Source organism: Bison bison, unplaced genomic scaffold (assembly GCF_000754665.1).
Source record: "Bison bison bison isolate TAMUID 2011002044 unplaced genomic scaffold, Bison_UMD1.0 scf7180017864133, whole genome shotgun sequence".
NCBI lineage: Eukaryota > Metazoa > Chordata > Mammalia > Artiodactyla > Bovidae > Bison > Bison bison.
Window position 1 is genome coordinate 955,487 of NW_011494705.1, and position 17,098 is coordinate 972,584.

At 42.6% G+C, this 17,098-nt stretch overlaps 1 protein-coding gene across 2 annotated transcripts in view; it reads right to left on the bottom strand.

The window, feature by feature from the left end:
- The window catches only part of NUDT4 (nudix (nucleoside diphosphate linked moiety X)-type motif 4), a 17,224-nt gene extending 1,444 nt beyond the window's left edge, over positions 1-15,780 (bottom strand). Inside the window, exons 1-5 of one of the 2 annotated variants that reach the window (XM_010839702.1) lie at positions 15,318-15,780; positions 5,024-5,134; positions 4,148-4,192; positions 2,306-2,390; positions 174-2,120 (exon numbers count right to left, since the gene is read on the bottom strand). In XM_010839702.1, coding sequence (XP_010838004.1) covers positions 1,918-2,120; positions 2,306-2,390; positions 4,148-4,192; positions 5,024-5,134; positions 15,318-15,416 — 543 coding nt within the window. In that variant the 5' untranslated portion in view covers positions 15,417-15,780 and the 3' untranslated portion in view covers positions 174-1,917. Of the gene's footprint in view, positions 1-173; positions 2,121-2,305; positions 2,394-4,147; positions 4,193-5,023; positions 5,135-15,317 lie in introns of both variants that reach the window. The other variant, XM_010839701.1, reaches the window with a different exon arrangement.
- Between the last annotated feature and the right edge of the window lie 1,318 nt (positions 15,781-17,098).

Genomic DNA, 17,098 nt, shown 5'->3' on the forward strand with positions numbered 1-17,098 from the left:
CTTACTCCAAATGTTTCTGACCAAAGAAAATTATACAACAATATTTATAGGCTCACTTTTAAGAAATGGCTGACATTAATACTGTACATATTTTACATGTCAAATACATAGTCCAAGAGTTTATAAAATAAGTTCATGCATTATTACCTCTAATAATATCATATACAAGATACCCAGCCCCCCTCCCCCAGTACTTCTGACATTTCAGGTGGACACAAGTCTTATATACAAAAACAATCCAGTTCTCTCTGCTGCGTTAAGTATATAATTTAAAGAAACTTCAGAGATTACTGAGAAAAAACTACAAAGTGTCAATCTGTGGGATTTAAAATGTTTCCTTTAAAAAAAAAAAAACACCCAGAATACATAACCTCTGTACAAAGAAAAATATAAAAATTCTAGATGATCATGTTTGATCACATTACATAATTTAGGATGATATGTCATTGGTTAAGTTTTTTTACTTTACTCATTCCTTTGACAGCATTCATTTGTGAACTAATATTTATATTTAGTTCAGCTGCATTTACGGCACAAGATCTCATTTTCAAAACAGTGGCACCAATTTTCCTTAAGTGTAACAGTATTCTATTTTTAGCAGCAATGATGTTTTAAAGGTTGACAATTTAGAGAACAAATGTGTAACTATGCTTACTTTCTACTTTATATTCACCAGTTATGATGTTTACAAAAAGCTAATGTCTACATATGGAATCATCTTTCACTTTACCCCACCTCATTTCTCGCTTGGTCAGCAAAGTACAGACAAGGTATTCATGTGTTTCTGTTAGGTGGGATTCTTGGATTTAAGTGAATATAAAGACAAGTGTAAGACAAATTCTTAGTCCAGGTATGTTCCAGAGCCCCAGTATTTAGTTACATAATACCTACTGACCAGCTATAAAAGATGAGATGTTCTAAGGTGCCTTAACAATCTAGGTCTGTAACAGCTGAACAAGGCCATTTCACTCAACTGTGATGCAGTCAGCATCGACTGGCCTTTACCAGCAAGTTTAACTGATGTCACTAAATTAGAAAACCAAATGTTTTTAAAATTAGTTTACACTGAGGGACGTATAGTTCTCATGTATTCTGTGTGAAGAGAGATTATGGATAAAGGGAACTGGCCATGGAGCATGTTAACTCAAATTCTAGGAGTACAGTTTTCATGATAAGATGTTATCTACTACATGCAATTTGCTTATAGTACCTGCCTAACAATCACTAGCTCTATAGAGTTCAACTTTGTCTTAAAGTGACTGTTGAGTCCCTTTATGGGAATTGGCCATATCAGGTGATGTAATACCACTTGTGAAAATTGAGACAAGTTGACAAATTCCTGAAAATAGGGTCATATAGAAAAAACAGTCCAAATCTGGGATCTATGAATTAAAATTGTGATCCTATGAAACATGTTTTTGGGTTCATGGACTGCTTTAATATCAAGAATTATTGTCATAAATTCCCCAAACAGAAGGATTTGTTGAGTATGTGAAGATGATTTTGTGTGTGTGTGTGCTTTGTAAATGACAAAACAATTTGAGGGGGGAAAACATACCCACAAATAAGTTGATGTGCCAAAACCCACAGACTGATGGCAAATGGACAAACACGGAAAAACAAAATGCTGTGAAATGCCAACCAAAATAACACGGTGGGTGGGTGGACTGGAGTAAGGGGGGTAGAGTTAAGGCATCTAAAAAAAATTCCACATGGCTTTGGCTTATTAAAATATTTTACACTATCTTTTTTTTTTAAAGAAGATTTGAAAGCATCTGAAAAACATGCAAATTGTTTGAAAATCCTGCATGGCAAATTCAGACAGTTTGCAAGCGTCATTCAGATGTTTGTCAAGGATAATAAAGAAGCCTCTGCCCACAAGACTGCACAGGGTGGAAGAGGTCTTTGCAATTCTCTCTATCTTACACTAGACGGCAGCCCAGAGGTCTGTGCAGCAGTTACAAACAAGGTGTTACTGTCTGCAAGGGAAGGGACTGTAGAGTTTCCATTGGTGGGAGAACAACCCAGCTTTAGTTTTTCCAGATACTCTGCATGTACAGGCTTATGGCACTGGAGAACTTTGATGGCATCTTCTACTTTGAACCACTCTCTCTTCCTTCCTAAAAAATACCAAATGAAATAAAAATAAAAATAAATGAAGTTAACTTACAATTTTAAGATAACTCAAATTGGGAGATATATATTGATCTTCTCTAAAAAGCAGCCAAAAAATAAGATGCAAACTGAATATATATATATAGTATGAATTTAAAGAATTCAGATAGCAAAAGGAAAGGGAATTTACCTATATTAACAGAATCTTCCCAGTCTTCTAATATTTCAGTGACAGTAAGAACATAAACGTATGTTCTGTGCTTTCGGTCTTGGTTCTGCTTGAATATAAAAAGAAAAGCATTTTAATCTACAAGAGCTAGTCATGTACATGTTTCGAGTGAAGAATTCAGTGCGGCGTACATCAGCGTAGTTTACTTGCCAACACAGGCAAGTGTACTCAGTCATACAACCCTCAGCAGCAGCGTGAATTTATGTAAGACGAAACATGAACAGACTTACTAACCTAGACCAGGGCCCCTCAACCTTGACCATCTATTTCATCACCCAGGATGCAGTTGGTTTCTTTTTTTTTTTTTAAGAGACACTGATTCAGTTAGTCTGAGAGGAGGCCTGAGTACGTAAAAGCTTCCTGGTGAACTATGCAAAGCGGAAGTTGAGAACAGTACAAGGATAGTCCATTTCTAGAATGCCATGTCCTATATGCGCCAACTCAGTTTTTACTCCTATTAAAACTGCCACCTAGCCTTGTGTCTGGGTTCAAAATCAAACACAAGCTGGCCTTAAAGGAAGGGGCTCACCTTCACCTTGATTAAAGGTAACCTTGTTTGCTATAGTCTAAGACATCAGACAACTGCCCTAATTTTTTTTTACCACAGATCTCCCAAGTAATTCACTCATTCAGTATCTTATGTCTTTGGGAATGAAAGAGAACAGGAATAAAATAGAGGCCTCTCTCACTTAAAACATTATGCGTAAGGATCTGTCATCTTAACTCTATGCCTGGAAAATCAATACACTTCTTTGCTATGTTCACAAATTAATCAAAATCACCATGGTGACTAGGCAGGAACATTCTAATTTTCCCTTATATTTTTCTAAAGGGAAAGGTACACTGATTACCATTTTCTGTTCAGATTCTATGAAATTTAAATAGTATTTGTAAAGCACTTATTACTGTTGCCTTCCCATGTTACACAAACATGAGAAGTTTTCTTTACAAATCTTGTCAGCATATTCATATATGTACTATTATGTGTACCATGGTTACTCAGTTACAGAAAACTCACAATGTTTTTCAGTTTAACCAGGAGATGGTGCTATTTAACTGGGTAAAGCAAGTGGTGAATTCTGGAAAATTATGAACTTTACTCTTTACAGGTACTGTATTCTGGGAGTCATCAATTCTACCAGGTGCTGTATAATCAGAATTTTTTCTGATTTCTGAAAAAGGCTAAAAGATAAAATCTTTAAGGACTGTATATTTATAGTCCTATCAGCAGGCTTAAAGGGTATCTTGAAAAAAAAAATCACCATGTGTCTGATATACCATGTATCTAGGTCTGAATCTCATATGAAAATATATTTGAGAATAGCTTGGGTCTCATGACCTGACCTCATTTCTCCCCACCTTCCATGGAATACCTGTCACTTTCAAATTTCCTCTGCACAAATTCCATTCTGCCTCCAGCAGTAACAAATTATAGCAGAGAATTCTAATTCTGTGCTTCTAGTGTCTAGTCTGTGCATCTGAGTTTTGCATCCTCACAGTGTCCTTTTAGGATAAAGTTGTTATGCATATCATCCAGTGTTACATGCTGAAGGCAAAGGGTTCATTTCCAGGCAGTAGCCATGAGAGACCTAAGCCCTTAGGTGATCCTGAGAATATTGTAGTAATGGTATATGAAAGTCAAGCAGCTTCCACTTCCCTCCCTCCTACATCCTTATGATTTCCTTGCCTACTGGTAGCTTCAGAGGAATATCTAGTTCAGGCTGCTGCCAGATTACCTGGCCTGTTAGGAAGGAAGAAGTCATTAATTCTATCAGCAAAATGAGGATTACTTTTGTAACTCACCTCAAATATGCCCAGGAGTCTGCCCAATTTTCCTTTTACTCCAGCCTATTAAAAAAAGACGAAATATAAAATTTTTATGTAACAAAATTTATATGCAAGTTGTTTTCTCTGTGTTACCCTTCCACTGCACAGTCCTGTTCCTTTTACCTGGTGCTGTGACAGACTGCAACTTCAGTGTGCGCCACAAACCCAGAATGAAAACAGGCTGGCACGTGCTTTCTCTGAGAATGCTTCTCCCTTAAGACTCGTCTCTAGAAAACCTTTTCAACTACACACCAACACCCAGTGAGAACCTTATCACTCACTTCTCATTATGCCCTAACTGCTGTTCAAGAAGTTTTTATGGCACTTGATCTATGCTGTTTTGCTCCTGAGTAAAAGCAAGTTCCATCTCCTCCCAGCTGTGAGAAGACAAGCAGGCCAAGTGTGCGTCTGTGCATGTGTGTGCCCTCATTTTACTGAGCTTTAAGACAAAGCCAGTAAAATAAGAGCAACCGGCTTCCTATATGTATGTCTGAAAATGAATTGTAGCACATGATCAATTTTTTTCTCTGTGCATTTTTGCTCAGTTAACACTAACCTTGCTTTGGGGCAAGGCCACCACGTTATATATTGATCACTGATGAGACTAACTGTTATATAACTGTGTGTTATTCAGCTCTGAGGGATTTCCACATTGATTTTTAACTATTTTACCAGGTAGAAAAAAATAATCTGCTTACCAAAGTGCTAGCTGTAGTCACACGCTTTAAAATGTTGAATTAGACAACCAAACAGCACTGTGTGACCTGCCTGTCCTCATGCCTCTTCCTCGGTGTACTTAGCAGACTGCCTCGTTTGTGAACCTTACCCAGGATGCACGACCCTCCGTCTTACCTCTTCGTAAACCTCCCTCACAGCAGCGCCATCAGGCTCTTCCTCAGGCTCCATTCCTCCTCCTGGGACAATCCACTGGTCTGGATACCGACTGCTGCTCACCAACAGGACCTGCAAGCCCGACCATAACTGTAAACCCCATCCCCAGAAGTACTACAGACATTCACATTTATTTGTTCATGCTACAGCAGCAGAGTTGGGCAATTTCAACAGAAACCGTATGGCCCACAAAGCCTAAAATACTGTTTGGCCTTTATAGGAAACCCTGCAAATCCAGGTCAAGAACAGCATTAAGCCTGAAATGTGCACACAGTTATAAAACAAACGAAAAACCCCATATACTGTATTAATACAGAGTAGTATCCTGCCAGTTCACTTTTTAACAGTATCTGAAACAAGAAGTAAACATCCATCCTATAAGTGAAAATTTGTGCACTAGGTTAGGTTGGAATTCACCCAAGTTGAGAGGACGGGGGTGGGGAAAGACTATGATAAATAACCAAATGATGTTTATGAAAGTGCAGGCGTCTTGACCAACTTGAACAGAAATGTCTGCAAAATTACTTAGTATATTGCCTTCAAGCAAACGCAAACAGTTCTCTCCAGAAATTAATCAGCTGAGAGCAAAGCTTGATCCTCAGTGCAGATTCTGGTTTTCTGACACTGTGCCAACTGTCTGCCCAGCTTTGTCCCTACTGCCAGATAAAGGGCTGGCCCTCGGGAATTTATAGCCAGCCCAGGGTTGACCTACAAGAGTAAGCTCCAGAACCCAATCTCCCAAATGGAAACTTCCAGGCTGACACCAGTTTACAAGTCCCACCTTTCCCCCAAACCTCAAGAAAATTGGGTTGGGAGATGAGGGAATAACTTCAAGTGCATAACTCCCCTCAATCTGAAAAGTGGCAGCACGCCTTGGCTATAGACATAGCATCACCCCATAGTGGTGGATCAACTAACGCTCAAGGGACCTGAGCACTGTTTCTCTCAATTCTGATCTGGACAGGACTTTACTACAACACTCCTCCAAGTATATAACAGGCAGAAGAGAGGCAAGTCCAGAGAAAGCACTGTAAATTAACAATTGACAAAGCCTTAGCTAAAGTACTAATGGGGTTTCCCAGATGGCTCACTGGTAAAGAATCCACCTGCCAATGCAGGAGACGCAGGTTCGCTCTCTGGGTCAGGAAGATACCCTGGAGGAGGAAATGGCAACCCACTCCAGTATTCTTGTTGGGAAAATCCTATGGCCAGAGGAGCCTGGTGGGCTACAGTCCATGGAGTCACAAAGAAATCAGACATGACTGAGCACCCAAAGTACTAATGGCTGACACTGAGGGCACCACCAAGTCCAAATATAGAAATTCTGGTAAAGTGAAATGTAAGACAGCCTTAAATTTAAGCTTTCTTAGTTATGTCTTCCTCTGCAAAAAGAAGTAACTATCCTTGCAAGGCTGTTGAGTGTTAAGGAGTATAACATACCTCAGACCCTAGCCTACCTGAGTAGGCCAAGCACACTTGGCCTCCCTGTACTCACTGCAGTTGAGTACTGCTGGCCATCACAGTTGGATCTTCTGCTTTCCCACCAACTGAGTTGGATTCATCTGTCAAGACAAGCTTGTTCCCCAGATTTTGCCAGTTGCACTTGTTTTTGTAATCACTGAACGTTAATGATAAAACGAGGGCAGGAAGTAGTTATCAAAAAGGCTCTGCAAAAATCCATTAAAGATGGGTTGTTGAAAGTTGCTATCAAATTAAGTATGGCTAAGATTACTTTAAAAAAAAAGACTGGAAGAAGGAAATTTTAAAAATCGAGAAAGTCAAAATCCTACTTTATACAAAGTGAACTGCAAATCAGATTTTGCCTTTGGATTTTATTCAAAAAGTATACTTGCCAATTGTCTATAGTATTCAAAGGCTTTGACCCTGTATCAAGACTGGCAAATGAATATGTTTTTAAGTTAAAACAAAAAATGTTTAAGGTACAAAAGTGTTATATCCTGTATCATGGAAAAAGTAAATGGTAACCACCAGTTCTGACCACAGAGCTGGAAGCTTCTTTTCCTGGTTCCTAGGCATGAGTTAGGGATAAACTGGTTTCTAGTATCTGGATAAAATTCTTACTGCCTAATTTTATGCTCTAAAAGCAACCTCCTTGATCACCTTCATAATGGAACAGGGTGGTGCAGGGAACTAGCCACCAGAAAAGTACATCTTCAATGACTAAACAGGGAGTTTCAAAACCATCAATATTCATAACGTTTGAGTTCTGAAAAAAAATGAAATTCAGTGTCATGTATCTAGGTCAATGACTAATATGTTCCTATTTGACCACAACAGTCTTTAAGAGCTAAATTACATAAGGTTAATAATGTTGAAAAACCATTAGTACAGTCTGTGTCTGTTTTTGAACTAACACTTAAGCTTCCAATTTAAAACCAAATCTTTATCTACAGGATATCACTGTCATATGACTGAACTTCTCTTCCAAATGATTTAGCTGAGAAACCAAGAAATTGTGCTGCAAGAGTCCCCTGACATTCCAAAGTGATTAAATTTTATCAAGCCATTAACTCCAAATGTATCTTTCCTAAAATGATCAATTTTAAATGAGTAATACCTAAGGTATAGCATCCAAATGTTTAGATGATCAGTATCTAAACAACTAGCTTAAGAGATCTGATAATGAGCCTTTGGTGATGGTACAGATTTGGAAACTGGTATGTTATTAAGTACTTGCCTACTCATCTTGAGTACCTGGGAGTGCAGATGAGGTCAAGGCTGTGTGGTAGGGGAAGGGGGTGGGTGGGATTAAGAAAAGAAATCTGAACAGTATAAGCAGAGACAAGGACAGTTAAAACCCCTACTATAGACTGGAAGACTCTAAACCCACACCACAGAGCATTATTACTCAGTATCTCCCTCTCAATTCCTGCAAAGCCATCTTCACATTCTATAACATCCCCCGTGTGCTAGATCTACAATGCAGCTTTAGGTACAAACTAATGCTCTAAGAAAGGTCTTACTAAAAACAAAAACTTCTGGAGAAGGGTTCTCAGACTATCCACACTTTTGTCTCAAAATAATGCTTATCACAATTTTTAAATTCTATAGCTGCATTAACCTTTACAGACTTCTTTCTACTCTCAGACAACTAAAAAGCATCCATAATTTTACTGGCTTCACAATCCTAGGTTGGCTCTTAGATGTCTGTGATGCAAAATCTGAGAGAAAGTGGTGAAATCTGCTGGAAGTTGTGCAAGACAAAAGGTGTGCAGCTGCTATGAGGTAAGTCTATTGATATCTGCCACTAAATATATATATATGCGAATGAATATATTTATGTATTAGGTTGGGAAAAAAGTTCATTCAGATTTTTCCATAAGATGGTACGTAAAAATCCAAACAAAATACTTTTGGCCAGTGTTTGTTGTCGTTCAGTTGCTAAATCATGACTGACTCTTTGCAACCCCAGGGACTGCAGAACACCAGGCTCCTCCGTCGTCCACTATCTCCCAGTTTGCTCAAATTCAGGTCCATTGAGTCAATGATACTATCTAACCATCTCATCCTCTGTTGCCCCCTTCTCCTCCTGCCTTCAATCTTTCCCAGCATCAGGGTCTTTTCCAATGAGTCAGCTCTTCACATTAGGTGGACAAAGTATTGGAGCTTCAGCATCAGTTTTTCCAATGAATATTCAGGGTTGATTTCCTTTAGGATTGACTGGTTTGATCTCCCTGCAGTCTAAGAGACTCTCCAGTATGTTCTCCAGAACCACAGTTCGAAAGCATCAATTCTTCGGTACTCAGCCTTCTTTATGGTCCAAATTTCACATTTGTATATGACTACTGGAAAAAGCATAGCTTTAACTATATGGACCTTTGTCGGCAAAATGATGCCTCTGCTTTTTAATATGCTGTCTAGGTTTGTCATAGCTTTCCTTCCAACCCCAATAGTACTGTTATTTATGAAAGAAATGACCAAAGCTTTAAAATAAATGGTACTACTGCAGTAACAAAAGATAGGTTACAAAAACTCTTTCAATAAGAGGATACACTAACAGCTGACAGGTCCATACATGGTCATTCATAGGTTTTAAATTCTCTTTCAACTACTTTTCTAGACCTATTAGATTCTGTGCGTCCGACAAGATGACAAAGACGAAAGTAGACACTTAACTTTCCAGATAAGCCAGAGCTGAGACCAAAGGAAAGATTTATAAAAAGGAGGCTAGATAAAAAGGAGGCTAGTCAACCCACCAAGTTGCAGAATTAGACTTGAATCACATTCAAACCCCAACGCCAATGGCATTAGAGTGGTAAAAAGTGAAGACACTTCTTCCCCAATTCGACCTGGCCACCTTCATATCAGGATTCCTCCTACTACACTATCAGAGCTTATCCCTCTTTTCATGTATTGGTCAATTATCAGAATAAAACACTATTCACTTGGCATTGTTGAGAAGTTGTTTTTCATATGTGTTTTTCTTAGATACCCAATGTTTCAAGATTTGGAATAGAGGTATTTCTCATTTTTAGTAGCAACAGTATAGTGATAGTCAACTTGGAACCAGCCCTGAATCTTGCTGGACAAAGGTCTGTTTGTGATTTGGAATAATATTCCAATAATATTCTATAATATTACTCTATATCACCCAAGTCCTCCTCACTGAGGGATGTGTAAAAGCGTGTAAACTAGGATATGCTGTTCGATGTCTACATAATACAGCCATGCCCTCAGAGGCGGGAGGTACATGGGACTGTTGGTTCCCTACACCAAGGGGCCCCAAATTGCCCTTCGTGGTTCAGCTTTTACCCTTACAGTAGCTCTTGGTCACAGCCTGCCTCCAGGAACAAGAGAAAGTGAAAGCTGCTCAGTCCTGTCCAACTCTTTGTAATCCATGGACTCTAGCATACCAGGCTCCTCTGTCCATGGAATTCTCCAGACTAGAATACTAGAGTGGCAGCTGTTCCCTTTTCCAGGGGATCTTCCCAACGCAGGGATGGAACTCAAGTCTCCCACATTGAAGGTGGATTCTTTACCATCTGAGCCACCAGGGAAGTGAACAAGTAGTCACTATAAATTACTACATCTTTCTCAGAAAAAACAGTTATTCAGAGAACCCCTTAAGTGATCCCTAAATATAATAAAGAATTTTATTTTGCAAATTGTATCTATAGATTTAGAAGCTGTTTTGGGGTTGTTGGTCTTTCTCTCCCACATTATCACAAACAAGAACAACATGAATGGTTAAAACTCTCTCTATTGTACTTAACAGTTTCATAGGCATTTGGCCAAAATTAGGGCAGCAGTATATTAGGAACACCCACTACGCACACATACATTTTAAAAGGTAGTAAGTTACAATAATAGTTAATATATCCACTAGCCACTACCAAGTTCTATTACTCAGCAAACTAGTACTACTTTTTGGGCTACAGAGGCAGAGTGCTATCAGATCAGAAATAAAGACACATTCTGTGAAAACATATTTAACCCAGATTATATGGATTGGTAGATCATGGTAAGCTGAGTTGACCATGACTTTTTTCTCCCAGCATGTTAATGTTCTGAAGTGATGGGATAAACTTTCACAAAACTGGAGAAAGTCTTGGTGATATACCAAAATCCGTAAGAATAAAAACGGATGCAAATCGTACATGAGGGCCTTCCCTTGAAGAAGTGGCTGATTGGGTAGGCTAAGCAGCCCTTCTCTAGGTTTAGGAAAGCTGCAGGCACAGATGAAGGAGGCTGGTGACATCTCCCTGCAGTTAGAAAAGGCCACCTTTGGATAGTTAATTCTGATGAAAGTGGTTTCTATTTGAAGTAAGAACCTTTAGGGACTCAACACTCTTCATACATGTCTGAAAAGGCTTACTGATTCTAGGGGTTAAAGTACTAGTAGAGAGAAGCCGTAATATTTCTTAGTAGTAGTGTTAGTTGCTCAGTCATATCCAACTCTTTGCAACCCCGTGGACTACAGCCTGTCAGGCTCCTCTGTCCATGGGATTCTCCAAGGAAGAATACTCGAGTCATTTACCACTCTCTTCTCCAGGGGATCTTCCTGACTCGAGGATGGAACCTGGGTCTCCTGTATTGCAGACAGATTCTTTACCATCTGAGCTACAGGGAAGGCTTAGTTTTTGTTTATTAGAGCTCTGGTTTAGAGTTCCACAGGTTTCAAGACCACTGGCTCAGCGAGCTCACAAGCCAATTACAACAAAAAGTCCAAATGCAAGTTCTTAAGACTGTATGTTTCTCACTTGCAACTGTGCCTGGATTCCACCCAGGATCAAGTCATTTCTGTTTCTCTCTTTAGAATGCTATCCTATTTTGCTGCCAGATCATCCCCAAACTTGAATACATCTAAAACTGAAATACAGCAAGCAACTCCTTAATCTTACACTGAAGGTGCTCTTCGTTTTTCAGCCACTATTTTTTCTCTGCTCTCCTAAGCTACAGTTCAATTAGACCCCAGCCCCAAGTCTTGCTCTGTTTATGATGTTTGGTCCTTCCTTACCCACTCACTGAAATCCAACTCCGAATGACTCATACTGGATCTTAACTCTGGAGCACCTCATGGTACTTTTGCCTGCATGCTAAGTTGCTCAGTCATGTCTGACTCTTTGCGACCCTGTGGACTGTAGTGCTCTTGGCTCTTCTGTTCATGGGATTCTCCAGGCAGGAATACTAGAGTAACTAGTAATACAAGAATACTAGAATACTAATTTTGCCCTTCCCTACTCCAGTGGATATTCCTGACCCAGGGATCTAATCCATGTCTCTTTTGTCTCCTGCACTGGCAGGTGGGTTCTTTACCGCTAGGACCAGATGGGAAGCCCGACAGTACTTCACCAGCACTTTATTACCTTTTATGGGCCTCCCTGATGGGTCAGAGGGTAGCGAGTCTGTGTGCAATGCAGGAGACCCGGGTTCGATCCCTGGGTCTGGAAGATCCCCTGGAAAAGGGAATAGCAGCATCCCACTCCGGTACTCTTGCCTGGAGAATTTTTTGTGGAGCCTGGAGGGCTACAGTCCATGGGGGGTTGCAAAGTGTCGGATACGACCTTTTTTTCTTTTTATATCAGTCATCTGTCTAACCTCCTGCTATACGGAGCATGTTCCTTAGGAGCCGACACTTTTCATCTTGCAGCCTGGTTCCAACCATCATATATGCAAATACATTCAATGGAATCCATTTCAGGTTCCCTTTTGTGAATGTACTGCCCACTTTCACTGCAAAGGCAGAGATCCCAGCTCCTCTATGGAATACTTATTTGTTGTCTTGACTGGAAGCCCAGCTGTCAAAAGTTAGGGTGGTTCCCCATAGACATAACTAGTTGGAGAGGATCAAATGAACAAGAGATTTAGAAATAAAGGGCCTGGGCTCAAAATGATCTGCCAGCTTCTGTGACCTTGAGACAAGTTACTTCCATTGCCTAATTTCTTCCTTTACAGATGCTAATGTTTATTATCTAACTCAGGGAAGAAAGAGATGCAATGGGAAAATACATAAAACCACACCCCAAAGAATAAAAACTGCTGTGAGAACACCCTTCCGTCCTACAAAAACCTATTCTAAAGTCTACTTAGAACCCCTTAAGTAGAGAGCCAGACTGGAACACTGCACAGCTTGAGGGTCAAAAAGCAACTACTATTTTATTTCACTTTACACTCTATAAACACAACTACAGAAACGAAGATCCTGAAGATCTAAACCAGACGTTAAAGTTGGCTGTGAATTATTTAAAGAATTCCAGAGCCTTCCCTCAGAGCATATTCTCTAACAAACTGGATTGACTTGGTTTCGCAACCTCCAGGTTATCAGATTTACAAAGTTTTACGTAATAAGCTTATCTAATAAATTCTTCAAATCTTGCTCTTTATTTTATAATGGCACTGGTCTCTTGATTCCACTAGAGGCTAGGAATCTAGCATTTATTACAGTAGCTGCTAATGCTAAGTCATTTCAGTCCTGTCCGACTCTGTGCGACCCCATAGACGGCAGGCCACCAGGCTCCCCCGTCCCTGGGATTCTCCAGGCAAGAACACTGGAGTGGGTTGCCATCTCCTTCTCCAATGCATGGAAGTGAAAAGTGAAAGTGAAGTCGCTCAGTCGTTTCTGACCCTCAGCGACCCCATGGACTGCAGCCTTCCAGGCTCCTCCATCCATGGGATTTTCCAGGCAAGAGTACTGGAGTGGAGTGCCATTGCCTTCTCCGTTATTACTGTAGAAACAATTTCAAAGCAGAAAACCAACTCATTTATCTGCTACGATCAACATCTGATGCTCTCCTCAGACTCTTGCTTTACCATTATTCACACAATACAGACCGTTTCAATTTCCTTCCATTTCCCATATTTTCCCCTGGGAACCTTCGTTTTTTACAAAGCCTGAATTCCACGTTCACATTATGGCAAGACTTCAAAGTCACTACTTTGAAAAGTCTTCCAAACTCAGCCTTGGATGATCTCACTCATTCAGCAAATCTTGTGCACCCAACTGCTCTGGGCCTAGCCTTGTGCCCAGAGCCCAGCATCAGCAGGGACCAGATGCTGAATTCGGACTCTACCATTTCCTAATTACCTCATTTGGGCAAAGTACTTCTGCTCTGCAACTGTCTCCTCACCTATACACCTGCAGTAAGAGGAGTAAATGTAACAAACTTAAAAGTCTTCAGGCAGAGCACCTAGTAAGCACTCAACTAAGAAAATAATTACACAACAGTGAGCCAATCAGATAAGATTCTTGACCTATCTTGATAACTTCTGGTAAGTGTATTATTTTATATTTAAAGTTTGCTTTGTGCTAACGTGGTCCTTCCCTCAAGGACCTTCTAATCTTTTTAACAGAATGCACTTAAAAAGCCCTTTGACTTTGTAAATGCTAAAAGCCATTCTCTACTTTCTGGCTCTCCTAAACAGGCCCAGCCCCAAAACATCAACTTCTCTAGAAAACTCTTTTGGAATTTAAGTTTAAATTCCAATAGAGACCCCCAACTGAGCAAGGGATCAGCACTAAAAGGCTAGGTTTCTTTTCAAAAAATAAAGAGTTTGAAGAGCACCATTCTGAGGTACTTTGATTTTTGTTAGCATGACAATATAAGCCGCTGAGAGTACACTATGTCATACTCATCCTAACTACAAGGACTAGCAATAAGGAAGCCATTAAATTCCCACCTCCAGCTTTAGCTTAATATTTTATTGGACATAATTGGATATGGAAGCAGAATTCAATGCTTTTCCTGTCTAACCATTTAGAAGTGGCAATGCTACAAGATTTTCATCAGCTACCAATCGACTACTACTATTGCTCCACGCAAAATAAAACTAGTGAACCATTTTTAAATTAAATAAGCGAAACAGAAGTATAAATTGTTCTCCAGAAAAACCTCAACGGCCTTACTATCAACCCAATGCTGATGAGTGAATTAAAAGAAGACCGCTGCTTCCTCTTAGAACAAGAAAGACTGCTTCTCGCCAGATGTCAAGAAAAACATAGCAAAGAAGCTCTGATAAATATGCAGAGGTAGAGACTACCGTCGGAAAATGGCAACTTTGCCCACCTCTAGTCCCCCTTCTCCCTTCTGGTGATTCCACGTTTTTCACTACCCATCATTGTATAGTCAAAAAACTTTAAAAGAGGAGGTTTTTTTTTTTTTTTAAATCCAGTATAAATACGCCAAGTGCTTGTAAACTAAAGGATCCACCAAAAAGTGGAACTGACAGAACCAGACCGAATGGGTTTTTATTTTAAAGCACGGGGACTGTCTGGATATTCCATAATCATGCCTACATTCATCTGAAGCCACAAACTGCTATTTCAGGGGAGAGGAAAATATAATAAGAGGCAGAAGGGCTGGGGCTGCAGCATTCACGCCATTTCTACTCTCTGTTAGCACTCAAGGTTTTATTTGGTTTCACGCTCCATTTGCAGGTTAAAGTGGTGACTCCCGCTAGGCGGGACCAAGATGGCCCAGGACCCTCCAGGGGGCCAGGAGGCGTCTCAGCCTCCCGTCCTAACCACGACCCGACGGGAGAGCGCAGGGCTGGGCGAGCCCCTTTGTTTCCACAATCAACCCAGAGAAAGGAAGGAAGGAGAGAGGGAGGGCGGGAGGAAAGGAGGGAGGGGGCTAATCCCTTCCAGCCCTGAGGCTAGACGGAGGGTCTGCTGGGAAGGGGATGGAGACAGGGAAGGGCAAGGGCAGAGACCTCCCATCCCGGCCAGCCCGGACTCCCACACCAACCCCGCCCCGGCGCCCTAGCGGAGGGGACCAAGCGCGCCGGCCGCCCTCACCTCGTCCTCCTGCTCGCTCCGGAAGCACAGGCACGCCGCCCGCTTCTTGAAGCCCTCGCGGTCATACGTCCGCGTCTGGTTGGGCTTGAACTTCATCATAGAGGCGGGTTCTTGCTGCCGCTGCTGCCCCGGCCGCCGCCACCCCCCCGGGCAGTGGGGTCGAGGGCGAATCGGGGCGCAGGGAAGCGAGGAGGCGGCGCGGGGAAGGGCAGCGAGGCCGGGTCAGTCCCGGAGCAGACGACCGCTCCGACGCGGGGCAGAGCGCGAGCGTCGCTCACTGGAGCCCGGGTGCCGGGGGGGAAGCGCCGCCTCTGCTCGGGCGTCCGCCGCTCTCCATGGAGCCCGCCGCACGCTCGCCTCCGCTCCCTCCTGCTGCCGCCTTCGCTGTCGGAGAAAGCGAGGCTCCAGGCTCGCGCCACGAGGAGACAGTTGCACAAACCGGCGCCGACTGGGCAGCAGCGCCGCGGCAACTTCGCACCGCCCCCTTCGCCATTTTAAGGGGGCCACGCACGCCCGCCCCCCTCGGCGCACGCCCTGCGCGCCTGCGCGCCCGGAACCGTTGCAGCGGGGGCGGGGCAGCGGGGGCGGGGCCTCAGCCTTCAGGCGGCTGGATTTCGGCGGGGCGGGCGGGCTGGTGCTCCGCCCCAGCGCGGGAGAACCGGGCTGCTAGGTAGGTGCCAGCGAATGGAAAGAAGCAAAGACGTCTCCCCCCGTGTTTATAAGTCCCGTAATATTACCTGCGAGGACCTTAAATAGCCTCTGCACGAGCAGGGCCTAGCCACATTCCTCCTCGGCAAAATCGCTCCTGGTCAGAAAACGCCTGGAGGCCCCGTTGCGCTGGCAGCCTCTGTAGTGACTGCGTAGACGTCCAGAGAGCGCCCGTCAAGTGCGGGGCGGACGAGGGAGGCCTGGAAAGGTGAAGAAGACGTTGATGAAGACGTTTTATTGTTTTTGTTTTCCAGGGGAAGGGAGAAAGCACATTTCCTTTTTATTTTTTAATCTTTGGTTGGGGGTAGGCGTCGCTTGTATTCTTTAAAGAGTCAACTCAAGCTTAGACGTTTGTTAGAAGCCCTGGATAAAGGCTCCCATTTTATCCTGCCCTCCAGAATGCACTCATCAATGCTGGCTACTGCTAATATCTTCTGAGTGTATCTCTTGCTAAGTAACAGACATGGCCAGGTGTTGGGGCCGCCATCACCAAATAGAATGGAATGTCTCCTATCTAGGGGCGCTCAGTCTCTCCGGGACTTGGGACAAACGATTTTTGTGTTTTCACACAAGCGCCAGGATAGGAGCCAGGAGACCTACCTTAATGTTAAGGAGGTTGGTAAGGACGCCCAGGGGAGCCCCTCACCCAGCTCCATCCTGTCACCTCCACAGGGCCCGGGCCGCCTAGGTCCAGCCCCATCTGACAGTTCAGTTTTCATTCCTGGAGGGCCTCCTGAGTGCCAGACCCTGGCATTTCAAACCAGCCCCTGCCCTGCCCGGAGCGTAGGCACCTGAGAGCAGACAAATATTAAGCTATCACCCAAGAAAGTGTAAAATGACAAATGTGACAAGGTCTCAGGTGATAGAGGGTTTTATGGGGAGATTTGACCAGATCTGCAAGTCAGAAAAAGCAGCAGGCCAAGAGCTGAGGCTGAAGGAGGAGGAGCTAAGTAGACCGGGAGCATTTTTAAGGCGGAGGGAACTGGGACTTACGGGAAGAACAGAGAGGGGGTAGTGAGGCGAGTCCTCAGAAATGAAAGAAAAAGACTAGTGTGCCTGCAGACGGGTTCGGG